Raw genomic sequence first — 21,668 nt, 5'->3', positions numbered from 1 at the left:
GTTGCATTTGCCTGTGCCAAGCAGTTCTCTGTCAGATGGTTGTAGTTTCATTTTCTTCTTCATGGGACTTTTAAAATAATACCAGAATGTTCACTGCAGTGTCAAGTATGAAATCAGTTAGATGATCATTAAACTCTATGTATAATATCTGGTACAGATGAACCACTAGTGCCTCTAGGAATTGTCAACTCACACCTTTCAAAGATTGTGTATCATCATGTAAAGGTATATGTTCTAAGAATGAATGTCTTGATATTCTGGACTTTCTTTCAAAGATATTAACATTTTAACTGACATGTTAACTAATAATGCTAAGTAAGCATTATTAGTTCTGTTATTCCAACAATCGTTTTGGACATTTACACATTCTCTGGCAATGTCAGTTTTTTATTACAAACTTTGCATTGGTGTTTATTATTGGACATTGTTTCTATTGGTATTGTTTCTGAAGTGCACATCTGGAGAAGTGTGTTCTAGCATCTAAGTAATTTGATGACTTTTTAATGTTGGTCTATCATGTGATGTTTTGATGTATTGGTACCTTAGAAAGTTGACAAAATCTGATGAACTTCAGTTAAGTTAGCTTTCTGATCCTGTCATTCTGTTGCACTGTTTCCAGGTTTCAGCCTCTACCACTAACTGCATAGTTCTTTTGCATGTAAGATCTTCTTTTAGATTGTAACCTATCTTGCCTCCTGGTACGAAAGATCTTGGTACCTTTCACCTTCCCTGATATGTGTCAAAAATTGCAAATCAGCTTCCATCTTATTGACCCTGAGCCAAAGTTCCTTGAGCCACAAACACTTACTTCAGAAGTGTTTGCCCTGGATCACCATGGTATCTATAGCTTCCTCATTCTGCAACTTTGTTGCACAATCCATTCTGCATTCTTAATCAATTTCAATTACTTAAATATATTATTGACTTACATTGTTTGTCATGCAATCTTTTTACTTTATTGTTAATTTCTTTAAAACTTGAGAACAGAATAGATTGTAACTACTTACCAGATACTCACCAAATAATTAGCTGCTTTCCCTAGAGTAAAAATAATTTCTTATGGACAAAAAATGTAGAAGAGGAAACAGGCACCTTCTTCCCCTATCACTGAACACCCACTCACCAATCTCTCAGGTTAACATTCAATTTTCTCAGCTGCATGTCCCTCCATGACCTTGCCTCCAGAATCCACAAAAATCTTTGGACTCCTCCAATTCTGGATTCTTTTGCAGTTTTGTTTGCTGCATCATTGGTGGCCGTGCCTTTAACTGCTTAGTCTCTAAGATTTGGAATTCCTTCCATACACCTGTTTGCCTCTGTACCTCTTTATTTCCTCCCTTCATTTGTTTCATAAAATCCCATCTTTTTGACCAAGCCTGTGATTTCCTGTTGTGGTGCTTGAGAGTCATAGGGGTGTACAGCACAGAAACAGACCCTTCGGTCCAACTCGTCCATGCTGACCAGATATCCTAAAGTAATCTAGTCCCATTTGCCAGCACTTGGCCCGAATCCCTCTAAATCTTTCCTATTCATATATCCATCCAGATGCCTTTTAAATGCTGTAATTGTACTTGCCTCCACCACTTCCTCTGCATCTCATTCCGTACACGCACAACCCTCTGTATGATAAGGTGCCCCACACATCTCTTTTGTATCTTTCTGCTCTCACCCTAAACCTATCCCCCTAGTTTTGGGCTCACCCACTCCAGGGAAAAGACCTTGTCATTTATCCTATCCATGCCCTTCATGATTTTATAAACCTCACCCTCTAATGCTCCAGGGAAAACCACGCCAGCCTATTCAGCCACTCCCTGTAGCTCAAATCCTCCAAACCTGGCAACATCCTTGTAAATCTTTTCTGAACCCTTTCAAGTTTCACGACATCCTTCTGATAGGAAGGAGACCAGAATTGTGTGAAATATTCCAAAAGTGGCCTAACCAATATCCTGTGCAGCCGCAACATGACCTCCGATATCCAATAATCAATGTGCTGACCAATAAAGGAAAGCATACCAAACACCTTCTTCACTATCCTATCTACCTGTGGCTCCACTTTCAAGGAGCAATGAACCTGCACTCCAAGGTCTCTTTGTTCAGCAACATTCCATAGGACCTTACCATTAAGTGTATAAGTCTTGCTCAGACTTGCTTTTCCAAAGTGCAGCACCTCGCATTAATCTGAATTCAACTCCATCTACCACTCCTCAGCCCATTGGCCCATCTGCTCAAGATCCCGTTGTACTCTGAGGTAACCTTCTTCGCTGTCCACTACACCACCAATTTTGATGCCATGTGCAAACTTACTAACAATACCTCCTATGTGCACATCCAAATCATTTATATAATTGATGAAAAGCAGTGGACCCAGCACTGATCCTTGTGGCACACCACTGGTCACAGGCCTCCAGTCTGAAAAAACAATCTTCCACCACCACCCTCTGTCTTCTGCATTCGAGCCAGTTCTCTATCCAAATTGCTAGTTCTCCCTGTATTCCATGAGATCTAACCTTGTTAACCTGACTCCCATAAGGAACCTTGTCGACCGCATTACTGAAGTACATATATTGAGGAACTTCGATTTTCCGAGTGCTTTGGGCAGGGAGTATTTGGTTTGGACAGTCAAATGCTTGGATAATTGAATGTTCAGATAATTGAATGCCAGATAACACGGTTTAACAAACATTGGAACCCTGCGATTTTGTCTGGATAATCTGAAATTCAGATTATCAAATGCTGGATAATCAAGGCTCCTCTGTAGATCGTGTCTACCACTCTGCCCTCATCAATATTCTTTATTACCTCTTCAAAAAACTCAATCAAGTTTGTGAGATATGATTTCATGAGACACAAAGCCATGCTAACTATCCCTAATCAGTCTTTGCCTTTCCAAATATAGGTAAATTCTGTCCCTCAGGATTCCCTCCAACAACTTGGGTAGCACAGTGGCACAGTGGTTAGCACTGCTGCCTCACAGCGCCAGAGACCCTGGTTCATTTCCCACCTCAGGCGACTGACTGTGTGGAGTTTGCACATTCTCCCCGCGTCTGCGTGGGTTTCCTCTGGGTGCTCCGGTTTCCTCCCACAGTCCAAAGATGTGCAGGTCAGGTGAATTGGCCATGCTAAATTGTCCGTAGTGTTAGGTAAGGGGTAAATGTAGGGGTATGGGTGGTTTGCGCTTCGGCGGGTCGGTGTGGACTTGTTGGGCCAAAGGGCCTGTTTCCACACTGTAATGTAATCTAATCTAATCTAAACTTGCCGACTACCAATGTCAGGCTCACAGGTCTATAACTCCCTGGCTTGTCCTTACCACCTTTCTTCTATAGTGGTACCACATTAGCCAACCTCCTAGCTTTCGGCACTTCATCTGTGACTAGCGATGATACAAATATCTCAGGAAGGGATCCAGCAATCACTTCCCTAGCTTCTCATAGAGTTCCAGGGTACACTTGGGGATTTATCCACCTTTGTGTTTCAAGACATCCAGCACCTCCTCCTCTGTAGTATGGACATTTTTCAAGATGTCACCCTCTATTTCCCCACATTCTATATCTTACAAGTCCTTCTCCACTGTAAACACTGATACAAAATACTTGTTTAGTATCTCCCCCATCTCCTGTGGTTCCACATATAGGCTACCTTGCTGATCTTTGAGGGGCCCTATCCTCTCCCTAGTTACCCTTTTATCCTTAATGCATTTGTAAAATCCATTTGGATTCTCCTTAACCCTATTTGGGAAAGCTATCTCATGTCCCCTTTCAGCCCTCCTGCATTTCCTCGTAAGTATAATCCTATTGCCTTTATACTCTTCTCAGAATTCATTTGATCTATCCTGTCTATACCTGACATATGCTTCCATCTTTTTCTTAACCAAAACCTCAATTCCTCTAGTTATCCAGCATTCCCTACATCTACCAGCTTTTCCTTTCATCCAAACAGGAATATACTGTGTCTTGGATTCTTGTTATCTCATTTCTGAAGGCTTCCCATTTTCCAGCTGTTCCTTTACCTGTGAACATCTGCTCCCAGTCAGCTTTTGAAAGTTCTTGCCTAATACAGTCAAAATTAGTCTTCCTCCAATTTAGAACTTCAACCTTTAGATCCAGTCTATCCTTTTCCATCACCATTTAGAAACGCATAGAATTATAGTCGCTGGCCCCAAAGTGCTCCCCCATTGATACCTCAGTCATCAGCCCAGCCTTATTTCCCAAGAGGAGATCAAGTTCTGCACCTTCTCTGGTAGGTACATTCACATACTGAATCAGAAGATTTTCTTGTACACATTTAACAAGTTCCTCTCTGTCTAAACCCTTAACACTGTGGCAGTCTCAGTCTATGTTTGGAAAGTTAAAATCCCCTACCATAACCTCCCTAATATTCTTACAGATAACTGAGATCTCCTTACAAATTTGTTTCTCAGTTTCCCTCTGACTATTAGGGGGTCTGTAATACAATCCCAATAAGGTTATCATCTCTTTTTTTATTTCTCAGTTCCACCTAAATAACTTCCCTGGATGTATTTCAGGGAATATCCTCTCTCAGCACAGCTGTAATGCTATCTTTTGTCAAAATCTCCACTCCCCCTCCTGCCTTGCCCCCTTTTCTATCTTTCTTATAACATTTGTATCCTGGAACATTAGCTGTCAGTCCTGTCCATCCCTGAGCCATGTTTCTGTAATTGCTATGATATCCCAGTCCCATGTTCCTAACCATGCCCTGAGTTCATCTGCCTTCCCTGTTAGGCCTCTTGCATAGAAGTAAATGCAGTTTAATTAATCAGTCCTATCTTGTTCTCTGCTTTGTTCCTGCCTGCCCTGATTGTTTGATTCGCTCCTTTTCCCAATTGTACCAGTCTCAGATCGATCTCTTTCCTCACTATCTCCCTGGGTTCTCCCTCCACCCTGCTCCCCCACCCACCACTGTACTAGTTTAAATCCTCCCGAGCAGCTCTAGCAAATTTCTTTGCCAGTATATTAGTCCCCTTCCAATTCAGGTGCAATTTATGTCCGCTTCTTGGACATAATACTTCTATCCTAGAAGAGATTCCAATAAATCAAAAATGTGAAACCTTCTCCCCTGCACCAGCTCCTCAGCTACATATTCATCTGTTCTATCTTCCTATTCCTACCCTCACTAACTCGTAGCACCGGAAGATATTACTACACTCGAGGACCTCCTTTTTAAATTCCTGTCTAACTTCCCTATATCCTCCCTTCAGAATCTCATCCTTTTCCCTACCTATGTCGTTAGTTCCAATGTGTACAATGACCTCCTGCTGGGCCCTCTCCCCTTTGAGAACATTCTGCACCCTGTCTGAGATATCCTTGATCCTGGCACGAGGGGGGCAACACAGCATTCTGCTTTTTTGGTGCTTGCCACAGAAACATCTGTCTGTGCCTCTGATAGAGAGTCCCCTAACACGATCGATCTCTTGGAACCAGATGTACCCCTCAGTGCATTAGAGCCAGTCTCAATACTAGAAACTTGGCTGTTCGTGTTACGTCCCCCTGAGAATCCATCACCCCCTACATTTTTCAAAACAGTAAACTTGTTTGAAATGGGGATAGTCACAGAAGACTCCTGCACTACCTGCCTACCCCTCCTGCCTTTCCTAGAGTTAGCACATCTACCTGACTGTATCTGCAACTTTGCTCCCTTCCTCTAACTGTCATCCACCACACCCCTTAGCTCTTGCAAACTCCTTATTGCCTTTAACTGTTGCTCCAACCGAACCATGCAATCTGATTGGATTCGCACCAAACACACATCCTGCAGACATAATCATCAATAACATGGAAACTCTCCCTAAACTCCCACATACAACAGGAAGAGCATATCACTTTACTAAAGGCCATCTTTGCTCCTTCACAATCGACAGATCCAGAAAATAGCACTGTCTTTTTGCTCTAAATATTAATGCTCCAGGCTAACTTTGTATTTATGGTTTATATTTTTAAAATTCAATCAAGAGACATATCTCAATAAAACATATAATCAAGAAAGAGCCCACTCAGCACTACTGTAGACTTACAGGAAGGTTACACTTACAAATTTGTTCCTGTGCTGTGAGCTCTCCCACATAGATTCCTCCAAGGTCAACTGTGAATTTTGCTGTTGTTAACTTTTCCTACTCACACTCCGATGTCCATGTCCATGAGATACATGAACTCAAACAGCAAAGGCAGTAACTGTGCAGATTCACTGCTTTTGTGATTCACTGTCAAGTTTTGTTTGCTGCCATGAAATACCTTGGAATGTTTTCCTACATTAGTGGGATCTAGGATCATGCATCAGCTAAAGTGAAGGAATGTAAGATGTGTCCAGTATATGTATAGGATTGTTATGCAGCTTGGAAGGTAACAATGGTGTTCACATGCATCTACAGTTCTTTTCCTGGCAGATAGTTGAAGGTACAGTTCGGAAGGTGCTGTCAAGCATCTTGTAGGTATTGCACACTGTAGATGTCTATTGGTGGAAGAGATAAAGGCTTATGGTGGTGGGTGGGGTCCCAAACAATTCAACTGCTTTGTCCTGGAATGCGTTGTGCCAGAGTGTTGCTTCATTCATGCTATTGCTGCACTAAACCAGGTCAGTAAAGAGTATCCCATCACGTTGCTGACGTGTGCCTTGAAGGTGGGGAAAAGAACAATCAGGAAGTGACCAACCACCTTAGAATACTCAGTCTCTGACCTGCTGTAGCAGCCATTACATTTCTGTGTCTGACCCAGTGAGTTTCTGGTCAATGTTGACGCCACATGCTGACAGATTTTTCAATGTTAATGGCATGATGGAAATGTTCCATAGCTCAATTATTTATATTGAAGGTGAAAATGTTTTACTGTTACCTTTATAATATTGTTATTTCGAGCTCTAGAGCCTCATGATTATTCTGGTAATTAAAGTGTCAAAGTAAATGTATATAGCATAATAATAATTGTACCATCGTAGAATGTATTCAAAATAAATTCTGCAATGTATCATTCACTACGGGTTGAATAAATTTTAAAATATGAATGGAATATATCTAGGAGCAATGCTTACTTTACAACTAGAGTCAAAAATGTTGTCTCAAGGTGGTTAGAAATGCTTAAATCTAACAAAAACAATCTATAAAACATTTGGCTACTTCCTTTGTGTTTTTCTTTTCATTTGTAATTCACTATTTGTGGTCAGGCAAGTTACCCAGCTTCAAATCTTACTTAAATAGGCGTAAATTTGATTAGTTTCTGACAATATTGACATTCCCCTTAATGTCAATTTGCAAGAAAGGACTTGAATTTCTGTTTCACTTTTTCACTTCCTAAATGCTTCACAGCAAATGAAGTGTAGTGATGGCTGTAATGTCAGAAACTGCTGCCAATGTAAGCCCAAGAAGCTCCCAAAAACAGTAATATGATAATGCCCAGATAATCTGTTTTGGCGATTCACTTGAGGAAATAAATACTCGCCTTATCCTTGTTGTAATCATGACATAAGAACATAACAAACAGGGGTAGGAGTAGGTGATTCAACCCCTCCAACCTGCCCCACCATTCAACAAGATCATAGCTGATATTCCCCAGGCCTCAACTCCTCTTGCACACAGGCTGAGCATAGCGTTCATCTCTCGTGTCCAAGTTTGGTGTGAGTCATTCACTAAAGAGCTGCCTGAACACTTGCTATGAAAAGAAAGGCTCAATAAGGACTTAAGTCAGGGAAAAGACAATTGCACTTTCTGTTTCAATCTTAGCAGACAGAAGTTACATTTATTCCTACTCTTGGTTAACTTGACTTTGTCTTGAAATGTATTGCAAAGGGGCTGTTACAGCAACAACCATCCATTGTCACTGTTGCCTGATATCCAATCCTGTCATACACAATGGAATTGACTGGCTGAGTGTATAGTAATTGATTGATCTACTTTGCACACAAACTGCAATTCTGCACCTTAATCTTGGGCATGGTATTTAGAAACCTTCAGTGTTGTCACATGTAAATAATTTAGTGGCACCTTTTAGCTGTAAAAATGACAAAAGACCCCAATTAAGGTGAACAATTTCAGGGAGACCTGATAGATGTTTATAAAATTATGAGAGGCATAGATAGGGTTGACAGTCAGAATTGTTTAGGACTGCAGATGCTGAAAATCAAATACTGGATTAGTGGTGCTGGAAGAGCACAGCAGTTCAGGCAGCATCCAACGAGCAGCGAAATCAACGTTTCGGGCAAAAGTCCTTCATCAGGAATAAAGGAATTGTTTTCCCAGAGTTGAGATGAATAATACTAGAGGGCTTGCATTTAAGTGGGGTAAGTTCAAAGGAGATGTGAGGGGCATGTTTTTTACACAGACTGTGGAGTGCCTGGAACATACAGGGGTTGTGGTAGAAGCACAATGTACAATAGAAGTGTTTAAGGCATTTTTAGTTAAGCACATGAATAAGCAAGGGATATGGACCAAGGGCAGGCAGAAGGGATTAGTTTAATTTGATGTCGTATTCAGCACAACATCATGGGCTGAGGCCTCCCTTCCTGTGCTCTATTGTTCCATATCCTAATTGTGCAGCTTTTCTTGCTTATTTTGTGTGTTTAATGTTGGCAATTTTATTTCAACACTTTTTTTATTGACGACATTCTAGAGGAAATTCAGTTGGAGAAAGAACCATTTTTAACCGGCTGATTGACCTGAAATGACATGCAAAGTGGGACAATTTCATTGAAGCATCTTCTGATAATGGCTGTTTTTATTAATGTTAATACAATTCCATCACTGAGCAAACACTTTAGAACCAGATAAGGCGTCCTGAACTCACAGTTTAAAACAGATGGACATGATTATAAAGTAAAGCAAAAGGATTTAATCAATATTCTAACTAATAGTTTGATCTTGCAAGGATACAATGTCCTTGGAGAGATCACAACCGAGGTTTACAAGAATGATACCTGGACTTCAAAGGTTAAATTGTGAGGAGAGATTATATAAACTAGACCTGTTTTCTCTCAAGATTAGAAGGTTAAGTGGTGATCTGATTGAAATCTTCAAGGAAATGATAGGGTAGGTAAAGTTAAACTACTTCCATTGATTGGGAATTCTAGAACAAAGGGCATAATTTGACAATTAGGGCCAGACCATTCAGGAGCGATGTTAGGAAGTATTTCTGTACACAAAGGGGTGACGGTGGCTTAGTGGTTAGCACTGCAGCCTCACAGTACTAGGGACCTGGGTTTGATTCCAGCCTTGGGTGACTGACTGTGTGGAGTTTGCACATTCTTCCTGGCTCTGCGTGGGTTTCCTCCGGGTGCTCTGGTTTCCTCCCACAGTCCAAAGATGTGCAGATTAAGTGGATTGGCCATGCTAAATTGCCCGTAGTGTTAGGTGCAATAGTCAGAGGGAAATGGGTCTGGGGGGTTATTCTTCGGAGAGTCGGTGTGGACTTGTTGGGCCAAAGGGCTTGTTTCCACATTGTAGGGAATCTAACCTAAAGGGTGGTAGATGTTTGCAACTCTATTCCACAAATGGCAGTGAATGCAGGATCAGTTGTTAATTTAAAATCTGAGATAGATAAATATTTGTTAAGCAAAGGAGTTAAGGCGAATTAGACAAGGGCAGGATGATGGAGTTAGGCCACAGATCAGCCATGAGCTCATTGAATGGTGGAACAGGCTTGAGGGGTTGAATTGTCTACTCCAGTTCCTACGTTTATCAAAATATACCAACTATGCTGCCATCTGGGGTTTTAAGTAACAAGCACTTGTGTGCAAGTCGAGGCCTCAGTAAGCAAACATCTGGCAACATTTGTTACTGTAAAGCCATACTTCATTTATGCAGTGGCATTCTTAGTAAATGCTCAATAATTCAAAACAATGTCTATTTCTAGCATAAATTATCAAGGATTTCTGAAATGGATTGTCTTCCTTGTTGAATAATATCAAAATTTCTTGTCTGGCATGCATCTGCCTAACACTATTTAAAAGATAGTCAATCACACTTTTGCATCAATCCCACTCAAACCAGGAGGCCTTTGTGTCCACAATTGGACATTTTGCTCAGCTCTCATAATGGTTGTCCAGATGAAACTATAGTCTTATGTTGATTATCGTGCAGTCATTTGACTGAGCTAAGTGCTCATATTATTGTCTATCTTGGAAAGAATGAATTTACAGCCTGGGCAGAAAACATTAAATAGAAATTAATGTTTCACATACTACTAATCAAAAGTCTACTCCATAAATAATTGGAATAAAATAGATTTCTCCTTCTCATTCTTCACATTTGTTCAACTAATTCTTGTCTACCTGGAGGTATGAAGACCCTTTCAGGACAGAATACCCCAAAGTGCTTTGCAGCCAGTTAGTGATTTTTGAAGTGTTATGATGTAGGAAAGACAAATGCCAATTTTTACACAGCAAGCTCCCACAAACAGCAATGTGATAATGACCGCAGAACCTGTTTTTTTTGTGACATTGAGGGATACGTATTTTGAAATAGTGTCTTAGGGGTAGTTGACATTCACTTGAGATCACAGACAGGACCTCATTTTAACATTCCATCTGAAAGATAACATTTCTGACCATGCAGCACCCTCTCAGTCCTGCATTTGAATGTCAGCTTTGCGTTTTGCACTTGAGTCCTAGAGAGGGGCTTGAACCTGAAACTTTCTGACTTGGAGGAAACTGATCATTGGCTGGCACCTGTCAAGAATTAAAAGGCATAGAATTTTTTGGCATGATTATTAAAGGATACAGGTACATTTCAGAGAAATGTTGACGTGTTAATGTGTTGCCCCAGAGAACTGAAGAACATTGCTTGAGGCTTTGAATCTTCTTACAAGCAGTAGGCTTCAGACTTCATCAGGGTGAAAGTGAGGACTGTAAATGCTGGAGATTAGAGCCGAGAGTGTGGTGCTGGAAGAGCACATCAGGTCAGGCAGAGACATTCAGTTCTGGGCAAAAAGGACAGGGACTGTCTCAGAGAACAAGTCAATTAGAAGATGAATAATTAGGAAATACCTACTCTGTGTGTTGGAGTGAATGAGAAATAATTCATGACACTGTTGTTCTGTGCTTATATCATCTGTACCAACTGCACATATACATTGAATGTATTCTACCTTCGGTTATTGCAGAGATTTTCAAACTTAAATCATTTTATGCCATAAATTTTCATTGTTTGCTGACTTAGTACAATATTTCCATTGTTGTCCATTACAAGAACACTTATCTTGTCATAATGGTCACCCTGTATAGAGTAGGTGATATTGTGCTTCAGAACCTGTAAGTGGGGTCACTGATCAGTTAATTTTTCTTAGTGCCCTGTATACAAGAAATTTAGAGTTGTAATGTTTTTCCTATTCACACCATCTTGCATTCTCTGTAGAACTAGCTGCACCAATAAAATTGTTGTGTATTATACAAATCTGCTGTTATAATACTGGGAAGGACAACCCACTGCAAAACATCAATGACATGGTTGCCTTCAATCTCTGTTGTTTCAGGGTTTATCCTGCTCCCCATGTCAGGGACTGAATAGCCAAGCAATTATCAGGGAAGTCAGATAGGGAAAGCAAAGAAAAGGTGCAGATCTCCTATGTCAGGATGCCTCTTTCCTTTATTTAATCCTGACTTGGAGGCTGGTACACAATTAAGATGATGGCTTGAATGGTGTGTTGGTGACAATATTGATAGTAAATAATGGGCGACACGGTGGCACAGTGGTTAGCACTGTTGCCTCACAGCGCCAGAGACCCGCGTTCAATTCCCGCCTCAGGCGACTGACTGTATGGAGTTTGCACGTTCTCCCCATGTCTGCGTGGGTTTCCTCCGGGTGCTCAGGTTTCCTCCCACAGTCCGAAAGATGTGCAGGTTAGGTGAATTGGCCATGCTAAATTGCCCCTAGTGTTAGGTAAGGGGTAAATGTAGGGGTATGGGTGGGTTGCTCTTCGGCGGGTCAGTGTGGACTTGTTGGGCCGAAGGTCCTGTTTCCACACTGTAATGTAATCTAATCTAGCCTGAACCCCCTAAAGAAAGATATCATTTCAAAAAAAAAATCTTAATCGACTCTTTAATTTGGGTTCTGTGACTGCGTGAGGGGAAGAGGGATTCTGAACTACTCTTTCTGCAGTAGCAAGTGTATTTTCCAATTGTGTGGGGATGTGACAATGTTGGCTCTGGTGCCTGCATACCTATGTAAATGAAGAACACTCCCACTGGTGAGGATTATACTGAAGGACATCCTTATGAGGATCTTCAGGGCAGGTAGTTTGCATTACCTGGAAAGCTGGGAATGAGCAGTTTTTGGAGAGATGTTGTGCAGATAGCCTTTTCATTGATGAACTCTTTGGAACAGTCATTGCAATGGCAGTGCTAATTTAATTATGATGGTATAACAATCAGGAATTTATCAGATTCTGAACACGCTGGTAAACTGATAATCATTGACTGTGTGTTATCAATGAACTAAAACCAAACACAGTAGACATTTTGTGCATGTATTCCAAAAAGCATTTTTTTTATTCATTCGTGGAATGTGGTATTTATTTATGGCCCATTCCTAATCTCCTTGAAAACGTGGCGGTGACTTGGCTTCCTGAATCCTTTGGGATGTAAGTAACCCAGTTCTTGGGATGTAAGTACACCCACAGTACTGTTGGGTCAGGGGTACTAGGGTTTTGACTCAGACAGTGAAGGAACAGAAATATATTTTAAGTCCGATGGTGTGTGTGACCTGAAAGGGAAAATAAAAGGCAGATGATGCTGTTCCCATGTCTTTTCCCCTTGACCTTGGCAACAGAGGACTTTTGCAAGGCACTGAAAAAAGCCTGGGTGAGTATTGCAGTGCACCCTGAAGGTAATGTCAAAAGTTAACATGGTTACAACTGTCTTTTCGGGGATAAACTGGACATTGTGACTAACTTAGCATCCAGGAGAAAGTGAGGACTGCAGATGCTGGAGATCAGAGTTGAAGTGTGTGGTGCTGGAAAAGCACGGTCAGTCAGGCAGCATCCGAGGAGCAGGAAAATTGATGTTTCAGGCATAAGCCCTGATATATTCCTGATGAAGGGCTTATGCCTGAAACATTGACTAACTTAGCATCCATCCTTGATTTGCATAAGTGCCCTGAGGACATGCAGTGTAAAATCTTTTGAGACTTTTCTTGACTCAGAGAAAATAATGGGACGTGGGTCAGAAGATGAAAATGACAATGACGTCAACACGACCACTACCAACCTGGGAGCTGGTTTTCTGACTGCTCTTCCATCCCCCAGCTGAGGCAACCCAAGAGAGGGTTTGGGATGAAAACTAGGAAAAAAATAGTTTTTGCAAATGTGCTTGTACAATATCAAATGTCTTCTTGTTATCAGTTCGATTTTGTTGGAAAATACAAGTGGTATTTCCTGTTATGACAGTCCAGCAGTTACTTTGGTTTGATGGTTGCTCCATCTCTTTAACAGGTGCTGATCAACGTCAGGTTGGATGTGAAAGGCAGTAACAGATGGCTACAATCAGCACCCACCAGTCATACCCACGGGTTCACAGACTCTCGGTCAGGAATAACGACGATGAGCTCGAGAGAATAGAAAATGGCAACAGCAGGTACAGAAAACCTGTTGGACTTCCAATGTTCAACATTTCCATGCCACTGTAAATTTGATGGCCTTGTTTGGAAGAATATATAGATACATAGGGGTGGCACGTTGGCCTCACAGCACCAGGGCCCTGGGCTCGATTCCCACCTGTCTTTGTGGAGTTTGCACATTCTCCGTGTCTGTGTGGGTTTCCTCCAGGTGCTCCAGTTTCCTCCCACAATCCAAAGATGTGCAGGTCAGGTGAATTGCCCATGCTAAATTGTCCAGTGTTAGGTGCGTTAGTCAGGGGTAAAAATAGGGTAGGGGAATGGGTTTGGATGGGTCTCTCTTCGGAGAGGCAGTGTGGACTTGTTGGGCCGAAGGGCCTGTTTCCACACTGTAGAGAATCTAATCTAATCTAAATGACTGTAAGTATCACGTAACCTTTTTTTTACACATTAAGGCAATGCACATTACAAAATCACCTTTATTAGAAAGTTTCTTTGGCTGTTCTAATATGACTTGTCATGAATTGACTTTGCCTTTTTGTAAATGGAAAATAAATGACAAGGTCCGTGTAACTGCACAAAGCTGGTTGCAATTGGTTTCGAACACCAGAATAGAAATTTACTGTCATGTGTATTTTTACATGAAAAGTACAGTGAAAAGTTTCATAAATTACCACACCACGGTGCTAATATTACTGACAGAAATCATGGATAATAATAATAAAAAAGTAAAATTAATATTAAGTCCATCACAGTTCAGTTAATGGCTTCAGGGTTTGGGGAAAGCTGATTAAGGAACAATAGAATATCCATCGTTTAAGTGACTTGTGTTGCTATTTTAGCTATTGTAAGAAACATGTTGGGTGATTTCTTCTAATATAAGGAAGTACCCACAAGGCTATGTACCAGTGCTGACATTAACAAAATGATCCGGCCATATTGTGATATGTGGGGTTAGATTTGAACTAGAGTGCTATGCGGAAATACACCTGAGAACACAAAGAAGCCTGCATCACCACTCACTTCTCCTTTTAGAATTCAATGGGCTAAATTATAAGGAGAGATTACAAAAACTGGGGTTGTGGTCCCTGAAATTTTGAACAAGTCAAATTTAACCTTCTAAGTTTCAAGAAATTAAGGGGAACCAATAGTGTAAATGGTTATTTTTGCTGGTTGGAGACTTTAGGACTAGGAGGCACAGTCTAGAAATTAGTGTCAGACTTTTCAGGAGGGAAATTAGTAAATATATCGACACAAGCAGGGAACTCTTTTGTGAAATTGGCCTGTTTAATTGTTAATTTTAAGTCTGAGTTTGTTACATATTATTAACCATAGGCATGAAGAGAGATGGGGCAAAGGCAGGTTCGTGGAATTCAATCTCAGACAAGCTGTCATCTCACTGAATTATGAAGCAGGTCTGAGGAGCAAAATGATCTACTTGAGTGTTCTTAGGAGCTAATAAAAATCCTATGGAAACACGATAGTAGTAGTGATTATAATGTCTGGATTTATTGTCAAAGTAAGCTTTTGGATTAATTTTATATTTTTAAGAGTTATATTCACAATCATTTGACATTGTAACCTCTTACTTTAGCTGAGATGATATTTTGACTAGAACATTTCCATAACTTGTCACTGTTGGCATATCAGCAGACTCCTAGATCACCTCATGCCCTCCGACATTCCAGGGAAAATACTTCCAGCCCACTCAGCCTCTCCCTATCGCTCAAACCCTCCAACCCTGGCAATGTCTTTTTAAATATTTTCTGAATCCTTTTAAATTTCACAATATCTTTCCTATAGCTGGGAGACTAGAACTGACCTTACAGCAGTTTATAAATCGTGAGGGACATGGATAAGATGAACAGCCAAGGTAGGGAAGTTCCCTGGGGTAGGGAAGTTCTAAACTAGAGAGCATAGGGTTAAGGTAAGAGGGGAAAGATTTGAAAGGATCTAAGGGGCAGCTTTTTCATGCAGAGGGTGGTATGTGTATGTAATGAGCTGACAGAGGAAATGGTGGAAGCTGCTACTATTACAACATTTAAAATACACCTGGATGGGTAAAATATTGGAGGTACGTGTGTACATACTTGAGCTGTATTGGAGTGTTGGAGACATGAGGGGTGACCTGGGAGTCTGCTGATATGGGGCAACAGTGACATATTATGGAAATGTTACTGTCAGAATATCATCCCAGATAAAGAAAGAGGTTACAAAGTCAAAGATTATGAATAAAAAATATAATTAATCCAAAAGCTTACCTTCTAACAATAAATCTAGACATTATAAACACTGAGGCTATTACAATACAACATTTAAAAGGCATCTGGATGACTACAAAATTGGATTACATGCGTAAAAAATTGGAGGTGTAGTGGACAGCGAAGAAGGTTACTTCAGATTACAACAGGATCTTGATCAGATGGGCCAATGGGCTGAGGAGTGGTAGATAGTTTAAATTAGATAAATGTGAGGTGCTGCATTTTCGAAAGGCAAAACTTATACACTTAATGGTAAGGTCCTGGGAAGTATTGCTGAACAAGGAAACCTTGGAGTGCAGGTTTATAGTTCCTTGAAAGTGGAGTCGCAGGTAGATAGGATAGTGAAGAAGGCGTTTAGTATGTTTTGCTGTATTGGTCAGAGCATTGAGTACAAGAGGTCATGTTGCGGCTGGTTAGAACACTTTTGAAATATTGCGTGCAATTCTGGTCTCCCTCCTCTAGGAAGGATGTTGTGAAACTTGAAAGGGTTCACTAAAGATTCACAAAAATGTTACCAGCATTGAAGGGTTTGAGCATTGAGGAGAGGCTGAATAGGCTGGGACTGTTTTCCCTAGAGCGTCAGAGGCTGAGGGGCGACTTATAGAAGTTTATAAAATCATGAGAGACATGGAAAGGGTGAGTAGACAAGCTCTTTTCCCTGGGTTGGGAAGTCCAGAACGAGAGGCCACAAGTTTAGGATGAGAGGGTAAAGATTTAAAATGGACTAAGGGGCAATTTTTTCACAGTATGGTGTGTGTGTGGAATGAGCTGTGAGAGGAAGTGGTGGAGGCTGGTACAATTATAACATTTAAAAGACATCTGGATGGGTTTGTGAATGGGAAGGGTTTAGAGGGATATGGGTTAAGTGCTGGCAAACGGGATTGGATTAATTTAGGATATCTGGTCGGTATGGATGAATTGGACCATTCCATGCTGTACATGTCTATGACTATGAATACAAAGGATTGAAAGAGTTATGGGCCAAGTGCTGGCAAATGGGACCAGATTAATTTAGGTTGTTTTATTCAAATAATCCCCACAGTATGGAAACAGGCCATTTGGCCCAACACGTCCACACCGACCCTCTGAAGAGTAACCCACTCAGACTCATCCCTTACCCTATTACTCTACATTTACCTCTGACTAATGCCCATAACCTGCACATACCTGAACACTACGGACAATTTAGCACAGCCAATTCACCTAACCTGCTCATCTTTGGATTGTGGGAGGAAACCCATGCAGACACGGGGAGAATGTGCATCACTATGATTGTTATGTCTCTACGATTCAGCCTCCCACTGAGATTGCCATTTGTCAGCCCAGTTTAGAATCAACAGCATTGGTTACTAGGTATATTGGAGTTCAAGTGGACAATTAAGCCCAGGGTCTGTGTATGGGAACTGTCAGTTTTGACAGTGTACAGTAAGCCAACAGGAAAATATATCAACCTCAACAATAAATTTTATGTAATTTGCCAAACAGTAATAGTTCTGCATGTTTTGTTGTTCAAGCGTTCTTTATTTAGTCTTTTAAATTAAATACTATGTAAGGATTTTGATTTACAGGAAATGGCCCTTACGTCTAATCAGTTTGCTCAATGACATGGTCAACATACCTCTTCTCGATTAGAAACACATCATCCTATTGTTCTTCCTTACACAGTTTCTTTCAAAAGCTGTGGCTGGTACCTTATTCCACGAATTTATCAAAATGTGGTAGCAGGGGCTTGGTGTGTGTGTTTAGGTGTGTGATGTTTAACTTGAGTTACTCGCAATTTCTTCGTTTTAAAACTGCCTCTATTGAGTTTCTGGTCAGTGGTAATCCAAGGATGTTTGTTCGTGGAGGATTCAGTGGTGATGACACCATTGAATGTCAAGGGGCAGTTGTTATGTTATCTTGTTTCCCCCTCTCAGTCAAAGTAAAATGCTCAGAGACACAGTATAGTTTTATCCCCTTCATCTTTATTCCGGGCCCTGGAGGGGGAGAGAATGATTACCCATGTGCACAGAGACATGAGCTCTCGGTCTTCTCTGGGGGGGTACAGCAGTTTCTCAATGAACTATATAGCCATTTTACAGGGAAGAGCATCCAGATAAGGCAACATACATATTAATTGGGTAACAATTACAATTAATGAGTATCAATAACAGAGACTGTTATTACTGTTATACAATGAATGTTCTTAACCTTGTTAAATGGATTCATACAATGGATACTTTTCTCCTTGTTAGCTGACCTTGCGTACTGAATGTTTCCAATATTGTTAAATAGCTGTACGTAATGGCTGCTTTTCCACCTTGTTAACCCATTACCCTTGCCTCCAGCACCCCATTGTTAACTGTAAGTTCTTATCTGATTTGAGTCCTGCTCAGCTGGACCTCTTGTTTCACAAAACTCAGGACTTAATTCTTTCTCTGCCTACTTATACTCTATACACATTCTCAGTTAGATTGTCTCTTATTAGTGATGGTCATTGTCTGGCATTTGTATGGCGTGAATGTTATTTGCCACTTGTCAGGTCAAGCCTGGATATTGTCCAGATCTTGTTGCATTTGAACATGGATTGCTTCAGTACTTAAGGAGTTGCGAATGATGCTCACCATTGTCTGTTCACTGACAAACATCCCCCTTCTGACCTTATGATGGAGGGAAGGTTATTGATATTATGTCTTATACATTCATGTGTCATGATGATAACCAACAAAAGTGCTGTAATTGAACCCAGTCAGCCCTAACCATTCAGTTTTAAATGTTGTAAATGGTTTCCGATGAAACAACAGATCAAGCCTGCAGGTACAGCAGGTAGTGAAGAAGGCTAATAGCATGCTGGCCTTCATAACAAGAGGGATTGAGTATAGAAGCAAAGAGGTTCTTCTGCAGCGGTACAGGGCCCTGGTGAGACTGCACCTGGAATATTGTGTGCAGTTCTGGTCTCCAAATTTGAGAAAAGACATTTTGGCTATTGAGGAACTGTAGCGTAGGTTCACGAGGTCAATTCCTGGAATGGCGGGACTATCTTATGTTGAAAGATTGGAGTGACTGGGCTTGTATACCCTTGAGTTTAGAAGACTGAGAGGGGATCTGATTGAGATGTATAAGATTATTAAAGGATTGGACACTCTGGAGGCAGGAAACATGTTTCCGCTGATGGGTGACTCCCAAACCAGAGGACACAGCTTAAAAATAAGGGGTAGGCCATTTAGGACAGAGATGAGGAGAAACTTCTTCACCCAGAGAGTGGTGGGTGTGTGGAATGCTCTGCCCCAGAAGGCAGTGGAGGCCCAGTCTCTGGATTTGTTTAAGAAAGAGTTGGATAGAGCTCTCAAGAATAGTGGAATCAAGGGTTATGGAGATAAGGCAGGAAGAGGATACTGATTAAAGATGATCAGCCATGATCATAATGAATGGTGGTGCAGGCTCGAAGGGCAGAATGGCCTACTCCTGCACCTATTGTCTATTGGCTAAGTCAATCTAATCTTAACTTCGTTGTTCTGAACTCGATATCATGTTTAAAGCTCATTGTTCTGAACTCCGAATGGCATTTTAAGACACTTTTAGCTTAAAGTCAATTTGTGGCTGGTTCAACATTTCATTTTTCTTTGAGGAAATGTGATGTGACAGAAAAGAGAAAAATCTTATCAGTTATACTTTGAATTTGTGCAGCATGTCGGAAAGGCCTGACCTGTGATTGATTGGCTTTCCACTTAGGACTCATTCACTGTGTGAGGACACATCTTCTGAACTGCAGGGAGTGACCTCTATGGAGACCAAAGGACAGCCTGAATCCCGCCGGAGCTCTTTCACAGGCAGAGGAGCTTTAGCCAGGTATTGTCACCATCTGGAAAGACCGCTCTGGTAAGATGAAACAGGTTAAATTGGATTGTGTACAGCAAGCATTTGAATGAGGCTTAAACCAGCATAATGAAGATGATCTCCTTTTGTGCTCCAATTAACTAAAATGAATATGTAAGATTAATTCAATTCTTTTAACTACCAGATTTCTATGTACCTATTATATATTTATCAACCTGGTTGCTACACATTCTAATACACCTATACTGGCTATGATAGGACCTGCTTCCTGGCCTTGCCTTGCCCCACACTCACTGTGAATGCTGACCCTGAAGTTATGAAACAATCTCTCTCTCTAATGGAGAGGAATGCCTATGGTCTTTTTATGGACAATGGCTCTGCCAATGATAATTAAGCAGAATGGGGCAGCACAATGGTTCAGTGGTTAGCACTGCAATCTTGCAGCACCAGGGCACCAGGGACCTGGGTTTGATTCCAGCCTTGGACAACTGTCTGTGTGGAGTTTGCACATTCTCCCTGTGTCTGCGTGGGTTTCCTCCCACAGTCCAAAGATGTGCAGGCCAGGTGAATTGACCATGCTAAATTGCCTGTAGTGTTAAGTGCATTAGTCAGAGGAAAATGGGTTTGGGTGGGTTACTCTTTGGAGGGTTACTCTTTGGAGGGTTGGAGTGGACTGGTTGGGTTGAAGGGCCTGTTTCTTTAGGGAATCTAATCTAGACTGTGATAATTTCATTTTATTTCATCTAGTCAAGCATCTTACATTTCATGTGCTTGGAACTTAGCACCATGCTCTCTTTAAAGCGACAGACAAATGTTAAATAAAGGTAGGTTCAGTGTCGGTCTCACAGTCAGTATAGTGCAATGCATTGAAGTGAAAATCATGAGGGCTTAGGATGGCATAAATAGAAACTTTTCATATCAACAAAATAGGAGGACATATGAAAGGAAGGTGGAGGCATATTCAACCAGGGTCTCCAAATTAAGCATACAAGGAGAAACATTGTAGGGATGTGGGGAAAGAGAGTGGGAGGTCCAATTCCTGCTTGACAGGTTGAGCAGCTGCTTTTTGCGCTGTGATTGGTCAATGTTTTTACAAACGTGTCAGTGGCGAGATTGGCCATGACAACACTGCAGCTAGCCACTTGTGTGTATAATGCAGTGAATTATTTCTTTAGGTTCACTCATTTTGTCATCATGGTGAGGAACTGGACTACTCGACAAATGCACAGTGAAGATCAGAGGCCAGATTCTTTTTTGGAACGCTTTCGAGGACCAGAGATAAAGGATGTGTCAAGTCGGGAGAGCAACACCCAATCAGCTATCGGCAATCTGGAGCATCAAGGAAAGAGCAAAAGGTAAGTTCCACTCTCTACCCCAGCAGTTGTTTGAATATATTTTTGTATCAGTCTGTACACACCTCTGAAGCAGCTGAGACTTCAACTCAGGTCTCCTAGCTTGAAAGTAGGGACCCTACCACTGCATCACAAGAGATCTTCAAAGCAGCTTGTTACAAGGATTGCTTGAAGTGAGCCCACAGGTTCTGAAGGGGTAAACGTGGTTTCCAAAGCAAAACCCAAATTGAATAAAGCATTTGAAAGCCAATTATACCATATTTCCCAACAGAGCTGATCAATGTGTTTCAGATTGGTGCCAAGGAATAACAGCTCAATTCCATGGATTATCCTTGTGCTTGCATTGTTTTGGAATGTATTGGAGTATAGCCTGGCATTTGGACCCATTTCACAACCTGCAAACAATACTACCGTACTTCTCACCTGACCTGCTGAGTACTTCCAGCATCTTCTGTTCACATTTCTACTGGAGAAAGGCCAATTTCGATGGTATGAGGCAAGAACTTTTGAAAGCTGACTGGAGGCAGATGTTCGCAGGTAAAGGGACGGCTGGAAAATGGGAAGCCTTCAGAAATGAGATAACAAGAATCCAGAGAAAGTATATTCCTGTCAGGGTGAAAGGGAAGGCTGGTAGGTATAGGGGATGCTGGATGACTAAAGAAATTGAGGGTTTGGTTCAGAAAAAGAAGGAAG

The 21,668-nt window shown here is 41.2% G+C and overlaps 1 protein-coding gene across 2 annotated transcripts in view; it reads left to right on the top strand.

The window, feature by feature from the left end:
- The window catches only part of cnga3a (cyclic nucleotide gated channel subunit alpha 3a), a 57,204-nt gene that overhangs the window by 3,686 nt on the left and 31,850 nt on the right, over positions 1-21,668 (top strand). For both annotated transcript variants that reach the window (XM_072577004.1, XM_072577005.1), the window contains exons 2-4: positions 13,425-13,566; positions 19,519-19,635; positions 20,799-20,978. In XM_072577004.1, the coding sequence (XP_072433105.1) occupies positions 13,466-13,566; positions 19,519-19,635; positions 20,799-20,978 (398 nt within the window). In that variant the 5' untranslated portion in view covers positions 13,425-13,465. The remainder of the gene's footprint in view (positions 1-13,424; positions 13,567-19,518; positions 19,636-20,798; positions 20,979-21,668) is intronic.

The sequence above is a fragment of the Chiloscyllium punctatum genome, chromosome 9, assembly GCF_047496795.1.
Source record: "Chiloscyllium punctatum isolate Juve2018m chromosome 9, sChiPun1.3, whole genome shotgun sequence".
Taxonomy (NCBI): Eukaryota; Metazoa; Chordata; class Chondrichthyes; order Orectolobiformes; family Hemiscylliidae; genus Chiloscyllium; species Chiloscyllium punctatum.
Note: the sequence above shows the minus strand (reverse complement) of the source record. Positions and strands in the feature narration are given on the sequence as shown.